Source organism: Saimiri boliviensis, chromosome 5, assembly GCF_048565385.1.
Source record: "Saimiri boliviensis isolate mSaiBol1 chromosome 5, mSaiBol1.pri, whole genome shotgun sequence".
Classification (NCBI taxonomy): domain Eukaryota; kingdom Metazoa; phylum Chordata; class Mammalia; order Primates; family Cebidae; genus Saimiri; species Saimiri boliviensis.
Window position 1 is genome coordinate 27,200,482 of NC_133453.1, and position 19,497 is coordinate 27,219,978.

The 19,497-nt window shown below is 34.0% G+C and overlaps 1 protein-coding gene across 3 annotated transcripts in view; it reads right to left on the reverse strand.

The window, feature by feature from the left end:
* Positions 1–19,497, reverse strand: part of LOC101047868 (sperm-associated antigen 16 protein) — an 832,481-nt gene that overhangs the window by 541,741 nt on the left and 271,243 nt on the right. For all 3 annotated transcript variants that reach the window (XM_074399064.1, XM_074399065.1, XM_074399066.1), the window contains exon 2: positions 19,173–19,316. In XM_074399064.1, coding sequence (XP_074255165.1) covers positions 19,173–19,316 — 144 coding nt within the window. The remainder of the gene's footprint in view (positions 1–19,172; positions 19,317–19,497) is intronic.

Genomic DNA, 19,497 nt, shown 5'->3' on the forward strand with positions numbered 1-19,497 from the left:
GATGGAGTCCCAGTTTCCTGAATATGCAGCAACAGCTAGCTAAAAGACACAAGCGCAGGGTGGCTGCAGCAAGATGGTCCCTTCCAAGCTGCGTTATCCTTGTATTCCAAGTTTAAAAAAGAATGTGGAAGTGAAATACTACATCCTATTAAGTCTGTCAAGTAGGAACCCATAATCTAAATATATTATATATGTGGAAACTGAATATCTGCCTGTTAGACAGTAAGTCAAATTAGAACCAAATCTTTGTGTATGATAAAAACAGCAAGACTGCATACAATGACAGCTCTATGAAAGTGAAATAAGTTATTTTCTCATGGTCTCAATTAGAGCTCTTTGAGGGTGGGCCCAACACTGCCAGGGGCAAGTAGCAGCCATGGGTGTGAAACGGGGTTACAGAGAAAGAAGAGGATAGCTGAGGGCGCTTCCTGGCTGTCCGGGGGAAAATGAACTACAACCTCCAGCTGAGCTTCATGTGTTGCTTGTTTATAGATAGTTGAAAGAACCATAACTTCAGTGTAGTAATAGAAAACCTAATTATCAAATTAAAATTGGCAAGGAAGATATAAACATAAGTTATTTTACAAATGTTAATTACTAAAGTAAAAAATCATTTTTTAAACTTCATCCCTAGCCGAGAGAAGGGCAAAGAGATGAATTAGATGAGGTTGATAAAAATAGATGATAGATTTGAGAAATCAAATATATGTTGAGAGGAATGGTAGAAAGAGAAAACAAAAAGATGAATCAGAAAAAATAATTATAAAAATAATGTGAGTAAAAATACCTTGAATTGAAGATTCAGAAATTAGATTCAACATTTTTGTTCAACATGAGAAAATCTATGTTTATAAGAATCATTGAATTAAGACTATGGATCTATGCTTGACGAGAGGCCAAAAATTATCAAGAAGTGAATAAACTAAAAGGACTCAAAAACTAAAAAAAAAAAAAAATCTCAGTAAGTACTATTACCAACTAACCACAGAGTTGTTTAAACATCCAATATCCTTATAAATATTGACAAAAAAGATAAAATTTTAAAAAATTTTGAACCTACAGCTCATGTCGTAATTAATGAAAAGAAAAACAGTTGTATTCCTTCTCTACAGTCACAATAAAATCATTCTCAGCAAACTGACACAAGAACAGAAAATCAAACACCAACACCACATGTTCTCACTCACAGGTGGGTGTTGAACAACGAGAACACATGGACACAGGGAGGGGAGCATCACACACTGGGGTCTGTTGGGGGGAAATAGGGAAGAAAGAGGGGTGGGGAGTTGGGGAGAGACAGCATGGGGAGAAATGCCAGACATAGGTGAAGGGTAGGAAGGCAGCGAATCACACTGCCATGCATGTACCTAGGCAACAATCTTGCATGTTCTTCATATGTACCCCAAAACCTAAAATGCAATTTAAAAAAAAAGGACTGATTTAACAAGAAAGTTTTAAAAAGAACAAAACAGAAAAATAAATGATGAAATAACTTTCTTTCATAAATTAGGACAAAGAGACAAATATAAAATGATTGTTAGATAATACTGCATAAACTTCTGAAAAGATGTGTTATCAAACAATAACAGAAAAAGCAAATTATTAAACCAAGAAAACCTCTGTATGCAAATTCTTTTTTGTAAAATAAGCCTGGAAAATATTTATATATTACATAATATAAAATGATTATATTTAACAAATAAAAGATTCTTATAAATAAATGGCATTTTTAAAAGTAAAAAATGTCAAGTATTTACAAAAGAAATGCAAATAGCTAATATACAAGAAAAGATTTGTTTCACTAATAACTGCGGTTTAAAATATCAGCAGCATACTCATTTATCTGTTAATCAATTAAGAAACCTTTGGATTGTTTCCACCTTTTAGCTGCCATGAATAATGTTACTATCATAATGCATTTATATACAATTTTTTGCATGGACATATGCTTTCAGTTCTCTTGCATACATAGCTAGTTGTAGAATTCCTGGATCCTTGGGTGACCAAATGTTTCCCATTTTGAGGAAGTAATATTTTTCCAAAGTAGCTGCAGCATTTATTATTGTATCAGAAATGCTGAGAGTTCTGAATTCTCCAAGTCTTCTCCAACACTTATTTGTTTTTATAGTCATATGAATAGCTATAAAGTGGTATCTTACTGTGTTTTCTATTTGTATTTCTCATAATAAACAATGTTGAGCATCCTACATATCTTTATTGACTTGAAGTATAAACACATCCATCAGGTGTTTATTGGCTTGTTGTAGAGATTATTTACATAAATGTCTATTCAAATCCTTTAATTGTTTTTAAACTGTTGTCTTTTATACTGCTGCACTGTAAAAGTTGTTTTTATATTTTTGATACAAGTCCTCCCTCAGATACATGATTTACAAATAATTTCTCCCAGTATATGGATTGTCTTTTGACTTTCTTGATGCTGTCTTTTGACATGTAAAAGTTTTTAATTTGATGAAGTTATTTCTTGTCATTTGTGTTTCGGGGTCATATCTAAGAAACCATTCCTCAATTCAAGGTCACAAAAATTTATTTTTATGTTTTATTTTAAGAGTTTTATAGTGTTCATTATTACTCTTAAGTCTAGAATATATTTTGTGTTAATTTTTATGTATGATGTGAGGTAGGGACTCAACTTAATTCTCTTGTACATGGATATTCAGTTGTCCCACACAATTTGTTGACACAATTATCTTTTCCCCATTGAACTATCTTGGTACCCCTGTTGAAAATCAGTCAACTCAATGTAATGGTCTGTTTCTCAACTTTCAGTTCTATTTTGTTTTGATCTGTATGTCTGTCTCATGCCAGTACTACACTGTCCTGATTATCGTAGCTTTGTATAATAGTAAACTGTAAAACTGGGAAGAGTGTATCCTCCAGCTTTATTCTTGATCAAGATTGTTTTGGCTAGTCTAGGAGTCTTCTGTTTCCATATTAATTTTAGGATCAGCTTGGCTACTGATATTCCGTCTATTGATTGCATTGAATTTTTAGATCACTATTGCCATCTTAACAATACAGTCTTGCAAATTCATGAGATATCTTTCCATTTCCTGAGGTTTTATTTTTTTTAACATCATTATTTAGTTTTTAGTGTATAAGGCCAAAGGGACTTAGCAGTATGGTTAAATTAAAGATATTGAGATTTAGAGATTATCTTGAATGACTAGGTGGACCTAATGTAATCTCAAGGGTCCTTTTAAGGGATACTGGAGATTAAAGAGTCAAAAAGCAATGTGATAACAGAAGCACAGAGACAGAGAGAAAAAACTGGAAGATGCTACTTAGCTCCCTTTGAAGTTAAGAGGCCATAAGCCAAAGAAAGCAGAGATCCTCCACAATCCAGAAAAGATAAGGATTAACCTATTATTGGAGTTTCAGGAAACAGCACAGTTCTGCTTATACATTATTTTAAACCTAGCAAGACCCATTTCTGACTTTTCACTTCCAGAGCTATAGGATAATAAATTTGCATTATTTTAAGCTACCATCTTTGTAGTAATCTGGAGTAGTAGCAATAAAAAAACTAATAAAGACCCAAAAATACATGAAGCAAAAAGTGACAGAATTTATGGAAAAAAAATACGATTCAAAAATAACATTTGAAGATTTCAATACCCATTTTAAATAATGGTTAGAATAACTAGGTAGAAGGGCAGGAAGACATTTAAGATTTAACACCATAAATCAACTAGACCTAGCAGACATGTATTGAACATTCCACCCAAGAAAAGTAGAAAAGATGTCATTTCATGGGCACACAGAACATTCATTAGGATATTATGTTAGTATCTGAAAAAAGCCTCAGTAGATATAAAGGAATTAAATTATACAAAGTAGTCTCTTTAATCACAATAGAATTAAAATGGAAATCAATTATAAAAGAAAACTTTAAAAATTCACACATACAGTGACGTGCCATATAATGTCATTTCAGTCAGTTATGGGCTGCACGTATGATATGGTCTCATAAGATTATAATGGAGCTGAAAAATTCCTATGGCCTAGCAACATGGTAGCCTTCATAATGCCCTAAGGCTACACATTACTCCTGTGTTTGCCGTGATGTTACTGTAAACGAATCTACTGTACTGTCAGGTTTTTAAAAATATATTACATATAATTATGTGTAGTACATAATCCTTGATAATTATAATAAATGACTATGTTATTGATTGATGTATTTACTATGCTATTTAACATTATTTTATACTGTACTTCTACTTACTAAAATAGCGAAGTTAACTGTAAAACTTCAGGAAGATCCTTCAGGAGATATTCCAGAAGAAGGTATTATTATCATAAAAGATGACAGTTCTACTTGTGTTTTTCCCCTGAAGACCTTCCCGTGGGACAAAATGTGGAAGTGAACTACAGTGATATTGATCCTGGGCTAATGTGTGTGTCTTTGTGTTTAACAAAAAGTTTGAAAATTAAAAATAGAAGAATGTTTATAGAAAAGGACATAAAGTATTTTTGTACAGCTGTACAATGTGTTTCAAACTGTTATTAACAAAATAATCAAAAAGTTAAAAAAAAAATAAATAGTTCATACAGTAAAAACATACAGTAAGTTACGGTTAATTCATTATTGAAGAAAAATGTTTTAAAAATGAATTTAGTATAGCCTAAGTGTACAGTGTTTACATTCTATAGTAGTACATGGTAATGTCCTCGGCCTTTTCATTCACTCACCACTCACTCACTGACTCACCCAGAGCAACTTCCATTCCTGCAAGCTCCATTCATGGTAAATGTTCTATACAGGTGTACCACACTTTTGATCTTTTTTTTTTTTTTTTTAATTTATTTATTTTGAGATGAAGTCTCACTCTATTGCCAAGCTGGAGTGCAGTGGCACAATCTCAACTCACTGAAACCTCTGCCTTCCGGGTTTAGATAATTCTACTCCCTCAACCTTCTGAGCAGCTGGGACTACAGGTGTGCACCACCACGCTCAGCTAATTTTTGTATTTTTAGTAGAGACAGGGTTTCACCATGTTGGCCAGGATGGTCTCGATCTTTTGACCTTGTGTTCTGCTTGCCTCGGCCTCCTAAAGTGCTAAAATTACAGGTGTGAGCCACTGTGCCTGGCCCATTTTTTTGTCTTTGATACTGTATTTTTACTATATCTTTTTGTGTTTACAAATAAAATTACTGTTGTGTTAAAATTGTATATGGTATTCAGTACAGTAACTATATAAGATTGTTGCCTAGAAGCAACAGCAATATACTATAGTTGATATAGTCTATGGTATATAGCCTATATGAGCAGTAGGCTATACCATCTAGGTTTGTGTAAGTACACTCTCCAATGTATGCACAGTGATGAAATTGCCTAATGATGCATTTATCAAATGTATCCTCACAATTAAACAGCACATGATTATATATGGAAATGGAACAGCACACTTTAAAATAGCCATTAGGCCAAAGAAAAAAATCATAATGACAATCAGAAAATACTTCGATATAAATGAAAACAAAAACACAACATATGAAAACTTATAGGATAATTCTAGTATTGCTTGAAAGAAAATGCACAGAAGTAAATGGTACATTTAAAAAGAATAAATATCACAAATAATAACCAAAGCTTCTACCTGAAGTAGAAACAAAGAGCAAACTAAATTGAAATCAAGCAGAAGAAAATAATATTGAATATAAATAAAAAAACATAGAAAATTCAACAATAAAAGTTGATATTTTGAAAAGAGCAGAAAAATTGACTTTAGCTATACTAAAAAAATAGAGAGGACTCAAATTATTAAAATCAAGAATGATATAAAGGCATCATTATCAGATTTACAGAATTATAAAGGATTTATCAGGGAAATTGCGAACAACATGGTAACAAATATGACCAAACAATGGCAGCAAATTCGATAACCTGGATAGAGTGAACAAATTCTTATACTTGAGTCAGTAATCAAAACCTTTCCACAAAGAAAAGCCCAAGACCAGATGGCAGATAAATCTTGCCAGATATTTAAAGAAGAATTAACACTACTACTTTACAAATTATTCCAAAAAACAACAGGAGGGAACACTGAATTATTCTGCAAGGCCGGTATTGCTCAAATAACAAAATCAGACACAGGCATCACAAAAAAAGAAAACTACATACTTGTGTCTCTTATTAATATAGATAAAAAATGTCATCAAGAAAATACTAACACACTGAATCTAGCAACATATATAAATGACTGTATATCTGAAAGGTTGGTTCAATGTACAAGAATCAATATAATAGACCATATTGATAGAATAAAATATAAAAACCAAATGATCATTTCAACAGAAGTAGCATTTAACAAAATCCAACACCCCCTTATGATCAACACATTGAACCAGGAATAGAAGTAAACTTCTTCAACCTCATAAAACCATCTACAAAAAAACCTACCTCTAACATCATACTTAACGGTGAAAGAATGATCACTTTTTACCTAAAATCAAAAATAAGACAAAGATGTCTGCATTTGTCATTTCTATTCAACACTGCATTAGAGGTTTGAGGCAGAGAAATCTGGTAAGAAAAAACAATCAAAGATATCTAGATTAGAAAGGGAAAAATAAAATGATCTCTCTGCAGAGATTATATGACCTTGTATATAAAGAATTCTAAAAAATATACTACAAATTTTTAAATGAATAAATAAATTCATCCAAGCTGTACACTGACATGAGATTAGTGTAAAAAAATCCGCTATAGTTGTGGAAGACTAGTGTTTTTGTTTTCTTTTTGTGCTGTAACAAATTACCACAAACTTAGTGGCATAGCATAAAATGAAGTTACTAATCTTACAGTTCTGGAGGCCACAAGGCCAAAATAAGTTTCATTGGGTTGAAGCCAAGGCGTTGTAAGAACTGGTTCTCTATAGTCTCTCTACAGGAGAATCCCTTTTTCATGTCGCAACACTCTTACTCTGACCATTCTGCCTTCATCTTCCACACTTAAGGGAAGCTTGCAATTACAGTGGGTCAACATGGATAATTGAGGATAATCTCCTCATCTTAAAGTCAGCTGATTACAGATTTACATCATATCTACAACTTCAATGCCACCTTGTCATACAACATGATATATTCCTAAGTTTTGTTCATTGTCCTGCTTCTTTTCGTGTTTTATATTTTTTGCCACTGTTTAAAACCTGGCATTTTGAATAATGTGGAATTTCTGGAAATCAGGTTTTCTTCTCTACGCTTTGTTGTTGCTGCTGTTTGCTACGTGTATGTGTGTGTGTGTGTGTGTGTGTGTGTGTGTGTGTGTGTGTGTGCATGAATTTCCTGAAGTAATTCAGTAAAGTCTGTATTCCATGTTTGGTTTGGCCACAGAAGTTTCTTCTAGATTAGCTTAATAGCCAAATAATGATTGGTCAACTGGTGATAAAATGCTTTGAACCAGTTAAGTCACCCAATCTTTGGCAATTGTCTTTGTGTGCATGGTAGGACACAGCTTTAACATTCTGGATGTTTACACCTTAGTCTTAGCCTTTACCCCCTGCTTGTGCAAGTCCTTGAGGTCAGCCAGATGCAAGAGATTAGACCCTTCTCAATCTTTCCTGTGCATGTGCACAGCCCTCCACTTACATGTTTCCTTCCATAATCTTAGAAATATGTCAGATTGCTTAAAATGCCCTTCGGACATTTCACTCTCCAGCTCTTAGGAATGGAGAAGGTAGGGCCAGGGGTGCAGCAGCTGATACCTGTAATCCCTTCCAGCACTTTGGGAGGCCAAGGTGGGTGGATCATGAAATCAGGAGTTCAAGACCAGCCTGGCCAAGATGGCGAAATCCTGTCTCTATTATAAATACAAAAAAAATAACCAAGCATGGTGGTGGGCACCTGTGATCCCAGCCACTTGGGAAGCTGAGGCAGAGAACTGCTTGAACCCGGAAGGTGGAGGTTGCAGTGAGCCAAGATCCTGCCACTGCTCTCCAACCTGGGCAACAGAGCAAGACTCCATCTCAAATTTAAAAAATAAAAAGGACTTTGGGAGGCGAAGGGGGGCAGATTGCCTGAGCTCTGGAATTTGAGACCAGCCTGGGCAACACGGTGAAACCCTATCTCTACTAAAACACAAAAAATTAGCTGGGCATGGCAGCATGCACCTGTAGTCCCTGCTACTTGGGAGGCTGAGGAAGGAGAATTGCTTGAAGCCAGGAGGAGGAGGTTGCGGTGAGCTGAGATCACATCACTGCACTCCAGCCTGGGCAACAGAGTGAGACTCCGTCTCCAAAAAATAAAAATAATAAATAACAATAATTATAAAAGGAATGGAGAAAGTTAAAACATAAAAGAGTTCATTCTTCTTACTAAGATGCAGCAATTTTTCTTGAATAAGTGCTCCTCCGGCTGATGCAACCCTTTGGTTAAGTTCCTATGTTCTAAAAAAGTGGATTTTAACATTTCCCCCACATCCCCCATATTCTCTCTGCTTTTACGAAGGAGTATATTTTTGAATATCCTTATCCTGCCATTCTGCAAGTGCTTTACTCTCTTATTGGGTTTTGACTGAAATTTATTATTGGTATAATATTATTTATAGAAGATTTTGTATTTTAGGGTTTTATGTTCAGTGTAGGACTAATACTAGCTTGTAGGTTCTTCTGATAAATTTATTTCAGAAATAATGAATTGTGTGTGTGTATACGTGTATATTTATGAGTATGTCCCTATAATTACATAATACCTACTGGGAGTATGAAAGAAAGTGATCACATTCCTGGTCTAGCATCTTCAATTCTGTTTATTCAAATTCAACAAATATTTTCTCATTGTCTATAATGTTTCAGTTGACTTTCTGTGTCCTAGGGATACAAAGACGGGTAAGATCTAGATCTTGTCCTTAAAGAACTTATAGGATTCCTAAGAGTTTTTTTTTTTTTTTTTAATTATTTTCTTGCTAGAAAAAGGGAGACAGGCCAATAGACTTAGAGGCAATATTGGTTTCACTGCAAACCAGACCTAGGTTAGACCCTCATTTCTGCCAAACAATGACAACAACCATAATAATGCTAGTTTTACCAACTGCTTATTCTGAGATCAGAACTGTGCTGAATGCTTTCTATATATTTTCTCCCGGAGCCTTCATAAAAATCTTGTGATGTAGGTTATCATCCTTTTCAAATGAGCAACTGAGGTGCTGGGGTTTAAATAAAATGACAGAGCAAGTACCCTGCCACACCCATACTTGAAAATAAGTCTGATTTGAAAAGTTGCATCTTATGTATGACCAGATTCTGCCACTTGCTGGAGGAAAGCTCTTGGGCAGTCTCTTGGAGCTTATTTCTTTTTCTATGTTACATTAAATTCCACTTTAGAGGATAATTAACACTAGCAGCCACAACAGACAAGCCGTATAGTCTTACAAGGCTTAATATAACAAAGATATCTTGATTTATCTTGGTTATAATCCCAATTCAATGGAAAGCGAGCAGTCTTATGCTGTTATAAAGCTATGTCATTGTACCATGTGGTCCTGAAGAAAAGGGAAGAGAGAATGAAGGACGTAAACTTTGCACTTCAATGTGCAACAGCTGAAAATGTGACTTTCATTCACATTTCGCTGGCCAGAGATCAGTTATATGGCCTCAATTTAACTTAATACAAAGGACACAGAGGATGTAGTATTTCCACAAATTAAGGACAAGAAAGCAGCATTGTGAATATACATAGCACTATAATTGCCATGTACAATTGCAATACTTGGCATATGGTAGTTGCTGTTTAAAAGGTAACTGCTGTCGCCAGGCGTGGTGGCTCACGTCTGTAATCCCAACACTTTGGGAGGCCAAGGTGGGCAGATCACCTGAGGTCAGGTGTTCAAGAACAGCCTGACCAACATAGAAAAATCCCATCTTTATTAAAAATACAAAATTAGTCGAACGTGGTGGTACATGCCTGTAATCCCAGCTACTTGGGAGGCTGAGGGAGGAGAATTGCTTGAACCCAGGAGGCAGAGGTTGTGGTAAGCTAAGATCACACCATTGCATTCCAGCCTGGGCAAGAAGAACGAAACTCCAACTTAAAAATAAAATAAAATAAAATAAAATAAAAGTTAACTGCTGTCAACCTTCAAGCCAGGCCTTCCCCAATGCAGATATATCTAAAGATCCTCTCCTTTCCAAATTTCCTTCCTCAACATTAACTGATTTATTAAGCAGGTAATTACTATATGTATGGACATTATTATGAGGGCATTTGTAAATATGTATAAAGCTAAAATTAATACTTGCAAGGTTGGTTTTACAAAGTAAATGTGGTTTTCATTGAGTTGTGGATAGTGAAAAATATTTCTTCTTAACACTTTTCGAAGATCCTGTATTGCTTTTAGAATTTGACAAAAAAAAAAAAAAAAAAAACTGCTTAAAGCAGGATGCTGTTATTTTTAATGATTAGCCCCTTCACATAAAGGTGATAACTATATTACGAACAGAAGCATAATACACACTTCTGCAAATAATATAAAGTTGAATATTATTACTTAACAGACACAGGTCAAAATTATCTTAATAAAAAATCTATTAAGGTTTCCATATTATGAAAACATCTACTATCTACTTCGGCAGATCAGGAAAAAAGTAGACATCATAATCTTTAGAGAGATAATAATACATCAATATCTGTATTATTAAAATAATTTAAAATTTGTACTCTTAACTTTTAACTTATACCAAAAAAAAGTTATCCATGTGTATATATATTTTATATATACATTTACATATATTTAAATATTTTCTATGTATTTCATATATATTAAAATATATATATATATATATATATATATATATATATATATATATATACACACACACACGCACACACACTTTTTTTTTTTAAAACAGAGTTTTGCTCTTGCTTTCCAGGTTGGAGTGCTGGTGCTATCTCAGCTCACTGCAACCTCTGCCTCCTGGGTTCAAGTGATTCTCCCATCTCAGCTTCATGAGTAGCTGGGATTATGGGCACCTTCCAGTACACCCAGCTAATTTTTGGTATTTTTAGTAGAGATGGGGTTTCACCATGTTGGTTTGGTGAAGCTAGTCTCAAACTGCTGACCTCAGGTGATCCACCTGCCTTGGCCACCCAAAGTGCTGGGATTACAGGCATCATATATATATATTATATATTATAATGTACACACACACACACATGCATATATATATATATATATATATATATATATATATATATGTTATACATATATATATTTAAATCTAAACAATATACTTGTCAAGGGGTTTTCGTACTATGGTTAGGCAGTACCTAAATATGTGAATAGGTAGCTTATACGGTGAAGAAAGAGTACAAAGTATTTTGGGGAGGTCCATTTATTCACAACTCATGCTGTCAGCTCTATTTCTGCCTCAGGCAGAGAATTCAGGATAAAATGTGGCACTGTGAAATTGTTTAAACCACTAATCCCACAGCTTTCATTTATAGAGATATGTGGGGAGTTACATGCTGTTTCACATAATAAGCTGTGGTCATACAGAAGAAAATGCAACTCCAAGCACTGGCGAACTGGACATTGTATTTACATTCAAAATTATGTTACTGTTATGAAGCAGTCCTCTGGTATAGGCAAATACCAACTAATGTCTTATTAAGTAGTGTAGCATGAGTTTTACTGATATAACATTATTAACCTGAATATTGATTATGTAACTCTGTGTTTTGTTTGCCCAAAGCTGGTCTAAATGGGCCTACAATAATGGAACATGCCTGTAGATAAGGAATTCAAACCACTATATTTCTTACATTGTGCAAAAAACAAAAAGACGATTTTAAAATGGAATTCTGTTGAGGTTTCTGGCCCTTTTTTTTCCCTTCTAAAAACATAATCTAAAATCTAAAAAACAAAAAAAGTAGGAAACATGCAGAATTCTTTCTCATTTTTATAAAAAAAATAGGATGAGTTTGGCACAATTTTTAAAGAAACATTTACATTTTATGGGCTGAGAAGAGCTAGATAACAGTGTTTTGAAGTAACTGCACTTGGTTTTCATTTTATAACTGTCTTCATCATTTACTGGGTATGAGTTTGAGTCATAATTTTATCAACTAATTTTGGTGGCTGTATATCATTTTTCCAACAGAGTTTGATATAATCCAGAAAACACACTTGCCTCTGTCCTTCATAGCCTATTGTGTGGCTGCCAGTTTTATAACAATTTTTGAGCTATCTTTTTAAGTTCTCAAAATTTCTAGCAATGAGAAAATGATGATAGTTAACATTTATTGAGTATATTTGTACCTAGCAATAGTATTTGTGTTTTTCAGATATCATCACATTAGTCTTCACAATTGAACTACAAAGTAGGTATCATTTTTCTTTATATTTCATGCATGAGAAAACTGAAAAGACTAGCAATGGTGAGGCTAGCATTCTAAAATGGGCCACCTGCATGACCTCTATCCTTGCACTGGGGTATGTTTATGTTCCTGCTTTTCAGCAACGTACATTTTCTTTCAGTAGTGCAAAGACAGCACTAATGTACATTCCCTGCATTGCTCCATTCATTTATCATTTTCAATGATTGATGAATCGCTTTCAACAGCTACCAACACTTCCATCAGTCCACCAACTAACTGCAAAGGGTGCTTTACCTTACCAACGTATGACCTCCATCTAGCGGTAAATGTGTAATCATGATGGGTTACACAGTGATGAATGTTATCCATGTGCTTCCTAAAAAAAAAACTGGATAGACAAGTCCTACTGAGGAAATTAAAAACTCACATACAAACAGAACCAATTCCACCAATAACAGATGGAAATAATGAGTTATGTGTATAGTATTATTTTGAAGTAATGTCGTATTGTGAAGACTTGCAATATGAGTTTTTTAATGCCTTCTGTTTGTATAGAGTCTGCATTATATTTATATAAAACTTACAGTTAAAAGATTTCCACATACATTTCTTTTTTTAATTGTACTTTAGGTTCTGGGGTACACATGCAGATCATGCAAGATTGTTGCATAGGTGCAAACATGGCAAGGTGGTTTGCTGCCTTCATCCCCCCCATCACCTACATCTGGTATTTCTGCCCTCATTATCCCTCCCCACCCTCTTCACCCTCCTCTGTCCTTTCCCTATCCCCCACAACTGACTGCAGTATATGATGTTCCCCTCCATGTCTACATGTTCTAATTGTTCAACATCGACCTATGAGTGAGAACAAGTGGTGTTTGGTTTTCTGTTCTTGTGTCAGTTTGCTGAAAATGATGGTTTCCAGATTCATCCCTGTCCCTATGAAGGACACAAACTCATTGTTTTTTATGGCTGCATAGTATTCCATGATATATATGTGCCACATTTTTTTTTTTACCCAGTCTATCGATGATGGACATTTGGGTTGGTTCTAGGTCTTTGCTATTGTAAACAGTGCCACAATGAACATACCTGTCCATGTGTCTTTATAATAGAACAATTTATAATTCTTTGGGTATATACCCAGTAATGGGATTGCTGGGTCAAATGGTATTTCTATTTCTAGGTCCTTGGGCAATCGCCACACTGTATTCCACAATGGTTGAACTAATTTACACTCCCACCAACAGTGTAAAAGTGTTCCTATTTCTCCACATCCTCTCTAGCATCTGTTATCTCCAGATTTTTTAATGATCACTATTCTAACTGGTGTGAGATGGTATCTCAATGTGGTTTTGATCTGCATTTCTCTAATGACAAGTGATGATGAGCATTTTTTCATATGTTTCTTGGCCTCATATATGTCTTCTTTTGAAAAGAGTCTGTTCTATCCGTCACCAACTTTTGAATGGGTTTGTTTTTTTCTTGTAAATCTGTTTTGGTTATTTGTAGATTCTGGATATTAGCTCTTTGTCAGATGGATAGATTGCAATTTTTTTTTCCTATTCTGTTGGCTGCTGGTTCACTCTAATGATTGTTTCCTTTGCTGTACAGAAGCTCTGGAGTTTAATTAGATCCCATTTGTCTATTTTGGCTTTTGTTGCCAATGCTTGTGGTGTTTTAGCCATGAAGCCCTTGTCTATGCCTATGTCCTGAATGGTTTTGCCTAGGTTTTCTTCTAGGGTTTTTATGGTGTTAGGTCTTATGTTTAGATCTTTAATCCATCTGGAGTTAATTTTAGTGTAAGGTGACAGTAAGGGGTCCAGTTTCTTCTTTCTGTACATGGCTAGCCAGTTTTCCCAGTACCATTTATTGAACAGGGAATCCTTTCCCCACTGCTTTTTTTTTCTCCTCATGTTTGTCAAAGATCAGATGATTGTAGATGTGTGGTGTTGCTTCTGAAGCCTCTGTTCTGTTCCATTGGTCTATGTCTCTGTTTTGGTACCAGTACAATTCTGTTTTGATTCCTGTGGCCTTGTAATATAGTTTGAAGTCAGGCAGTGTGTGATGCCTCCAGTTTTGTTCTTTTTGCTTAGGATTGTTTTGGCTATGCGGGCTCTTTTTTAGTTCCATATGAAGTTTGAAGTGGTTTTTTCCAGTTCTGTGCAGAAAGTCATTGGTAGCTTGATGGGGATAGCATTGAATCTATACATTACTTCAGTTATAAATATGTTAGATAGTGTTAGTGTTGCAACAAAAAGAAATCATTATTATAAAGGATAAAAAAGAAAATATGTAGTCAACATTTAAAGAGAGTAAACACCAACTGGAGAAGTAATTAAGCTTCCATAGACAGATGTTAGCCTGTACTCTTGATTCTGTTTTGATTGTGGGCATTATCTACATTTTTACCTATTTGGTTTTATGTTCCCCTCTTTGAGCTATTTCCTGTAAGCACCATTCCTCTTTTTACTCATTAAACTTAATGGCATCTAGGTTTGACATTCACCTGCAGATCTTATTAATAGCTTTTAGCTGTTTCAAAATCCATTCCCCTAACCAATTCCAACACATGGAACCTACTAACGTATGCAAACATATGTGTATTAACAGGGATAGTTGCTAGATTTATGCCACTTTTTAAAGTAACTTTCCATATCTATCTATTAGCATAATTTATTATATGATGTCCCCATAGTTGAATCATTTATGTATATCATGGTTTCCAAATACAAATCTTACTTGGTCATGGTATATTGCTCTTTTTAAACACACAACTGAATTTTATTGTCAACATCATTTTGAAAATTTTTGCATTCATAATTGTGAAATGGGTCTCTGGTTACCGTATGAGTACTATATCTGTTAGGTTAAAAATTACATTTTTGCTTTATTTTTAAAGCCAGTAATGAATTTCCCTTTTTTCTGTCCTTGTGATAGGTAATGAACCTAAACATTACCTGTTTTATTCTAACTCTTTTTTCTTTCTTTTTTTGGTAAGTTTCTAAAAACTCATTCACAAAACTGCTAAAGATGGGCATGCAAGGTAAAACTTTAAAACTCAATTTATTCACTGTTTTCAATCTAGTCCAGATTTCTCTTCCATCTTAATTTAGTATCGATAATGTTTACTTTCACAGAGATTATTTCATAAAAAATTTAAGTGCATATATATTCTAGTTCTGTATATATGTTACTAACTCCTTCTAAGTTGCTAAGGTTTATATTACTGTTTCCTCACTTAATATATTTTCAGTAGTTTTCCAGGATATCTAATGTATTGTAGCACCTTCATTATTTTTTCTCTTGAGGACAGAAAACTTCTGAATTTACATATATATGTGCATGTACAGATGTAGATTATTTATATGTATATACATATATAATTTATATATACATATTTATATATAAGTTCAGAAGTTTTCATAGATATATAACATACATACATAAATATCCATCCTCTTTCTATTCTATTTCTAATTTTCTTTGATTTATTCTTTTGCTTTTTGTATTTCATTTTTTAAAAAATATGAATTCATACTTCATTTATTTTTTTGTTATTTAATGATAAACAATTTAAAGCTATGAATTTTACTCTGAATACAGCTTTGGATACATCTCATAAATATGGTAAGTGTAGTTGTAACTGTTTGCCAACTATATAATGAAAGTTTATAGTTACTTTTTGACTCAATATTCATTTATATGTGTCTTAATAATTTATGATTCATCTCATTATTGGTTATTAATTTCATATCACTTCCTTTTATCATTGAATCTTTCTCATAAATTATGGTTTATATCACTTATACTATGAGGAATTTATGCTAGATTTTGGGTAAAGAATTTATGCCTTTTTAATGGTCTCAAAAAATTTGTATTGTCTCCTTGTACAGAGTTAAATATATACTGTTAATTGTACTTACTATCATATTAATTCTTCTAATTCCACTACAATTTTGTTTACTTGATAGAGTAAAAGCTGGGAGAGATACCTTGAAGTCTTTGATTCTGATGATTATATTTTTTTACTATCATCTTGTTTTATGAGATTTTTTGTTTTATATATTTTGTTTTATATATTTTATATATTTTGATACACACACACACATATATATATATATATATATATATATATATATATATATAATATTAGCTGGATTCTCAAGTGTTAGTTATTCCTTCAGTTTATTTTTTTAACCTGTCAATCTTCTTTTGCCTGATGTGAGTATTCCATGCCTGTTGTATTTATTATTTAGGCACTTGAGATGTCTGCTATGACAAGAGAAATAGGACAAAGAAGATTGACTTGGGTCAGTCAAGGTGAACCACAATCATGTCAAGAATAACTGACCCCCCCTAAACAAAATCTGGATATGTCATCACTGCAGAAGAGACAGTGTCTGACAGCATCAGCTAGCATTGTAGTCAGGAATGCATCCAGCTGGAAGTTAGAGAAAACATTCAAGTAGAAGCAGATAAAATGAAAAATAAAGGAAATGTTAAAAGCAAAGAAAGGAAAAAAAATAAGAAAAAGTTTGCGTTCCTTGTATGAAGAACACAGGAGGAAAGTAAATGTTAGTATATACTGTGCCCACCCTAGTTCTCTTCCAAGAAAGCAAGATCAACCAGAGCCCAGAGCTGGACTCTGAAGACTACGATCATATTCATTAAAGATTCAACTACCAACTAAAGTATCACATTTAAATCAAACTTATTTTAGGTTTGATTTTAAATTATAGATGACCTATATCATGAGAGAGGAAATATATTATCTTCAACAATGAACTATTTTTTCTTACTGATCAAATTACATAAGCCAAGGCAAAAATCAAATATTACAAATTTAAATTCCAGGAAACACAAATTTCAACAACTTTTAATACATCAACACTATCTGTATGTACAGATATATTTTTTCACATTTATACGTTAATCAGTATTGATTTGCATACATTAAGGATTATAAAATATTTGTGGTCTAAGATATAAACTCTTTCAGAATGTATCTCATCCCCAAAAAAAACAAAATATAGCCTTTTTTCTGTTTCTAATAATCATTTTTCTTATTAATTCTACAAAAAGAACACTTGCTATTAAATATCTCTCATTTAAAAACACTTATGGTTATATTTATTTTCTCTTCTTATATTTGTTTCATGCACTGGAAAAAAGCAAACAGTATAGCAGCATTTTACTATAATTCTGCCATAAGAAAATGCTAAATGTAAATTCATCTTATGAGTTAATAATGATATCTCTCATCTCATATTAATTTCAGTAATTGAATGAGAAAACAGCAAGATCTATTAAAAAGACCATTGCTGGTCAAACACTAATGAGAAAATCTCTGAGTCACTGGCTGTCATGGTAACAGGGCATTATCAAAATCTGATTACTATGCCCAGTAGCTACGTAAGCGATAGGCTATGCTTCCAATTGTGTTGTCTCTACTTGCAAGATGGGTTTTATGTTCCTAAGAGGTGAGAAGGTGGCAAGGCTCTGTTTAATTTATATACTGGATATGGAATACACTGCATGTTCACAAACTAGGGTCAGACATCTAATACTAAAGATAAATTATACTTTGGAAAGATTTTGAAAAGTTAAAATTTAAAACAAACTTAGTTTACTCATCATTAACTTACAAATTTCTAAATTTAAACAAAAATTTTCTATCTAATTTCATAGACATTCATAGCAAAGATAAAAGAAAAATGGTTTAAAAAAGGAGTTTAGTGAAAATATGAAAACAAATCAATAAGAAATCTTCCCAAGAACAAAATTTCCAAGTAGAATGGTTTAGAAAAGCACCAAGAACTATGGATTATCAAAAGTAATCAGACCAGAGTTTTAGAAAGAGGCAGATCCAAGAAGGATGATGAGCAAAAAACAGGATTAGTGGCAGGAATGGGCCACAAGGAATTGTGAACAGAGCTTCCATCTGCCACGGCAGTGTATCTGTATGTGTCTTTCAGAGTGTCCTCTCTTCTGTGTCCTTGATCTTTTAGGTACAAAAATTCAGTGAATTTCAAAAATTACAGGCCCCAGTGTTTTTTAAATTGCTTTGTTCTTTTTAATATCTTTTTTTTTTTTTTTTTTGAGACGGAGTTTTTGCTCTTGTTACCCAGGCTGGAGTGCAATGGCGCGATCTCGGCTCACCGCAACCTCCGCCTCCTGGGTTCAGGCAATTCTCCTGCCTCAGCCTCCTGAGTAGCTGGGATTACAGGCACACGCCACCATGCCCAGCTAATTTTTTGTATTTTTAGTAGAGACGGGGTTTCACCATGTTGACCAGGATGGTCTCGATCCTTGACCTTGTGATCCACCCGCCTCGGCCTCCCAAAGTGCTGGGATTACAGGCTTGAGCCACCGCGCCCGGCTGTTCTTTTTAATATCTTGAATGTCACTGAATTTTTTTTTTTTTTAAATTGATCACTGCTCTCTGATCCTTTTTGGTACATAACTTAGTTCTAAAAGAAAAAACTTCAAAGATTAAGGTAAATTCTGGCATACATTATTGACTAGAAATCTCTGTGCCTTGTCAGGGTTTGTGAGCACAGGGAATGCTAATACTGCTTGTACTAAGAAGCTTATTACTCTGGTTAAAAGAATAAGCATGTGGATTAAGTTTTACATGTACCAAATATCAAAAACAATCAAGTCAATATGATGAAAACCCAAGGGGCATTTATCTATACACTTCAAATTTCAGCGGAGGGTGTGTTGTTGCAGAAAGAGAAACATCATCAAAGACAGCAGAGTGAGGAGAGAGATAAAACAAGCACATTCCTAGAGAGATTAGGCTACTTCTAGGGGTCCTGTGCACTCACCTGGGATGGAAGCAGCAGTCTGAAAGCCAGTCAGTGTGGCCAACTCCTGTGAGAAGCACGTTGCCTTCTGGAATGCCCAACACCTTCCAGAGTCTGTCTTCACCACAGGAGACTAGGATGTTTTTGTGGGGGTGCACGGAGATACTGCACAAGGAAAAAGAAGAAAAGTTATGGGGAGATAATAGCAAATGTTTTCAGAATGTGAATGAATGAAATGGCAGTGATTATCCAATTTTAGCAAGGCAGGATAGTTCTGACTACTGGCCCAAAAATAAGAGGAAGCAGGTTCTACATCTTGGCTAAAGCTCTAACACTAACAGCTTTC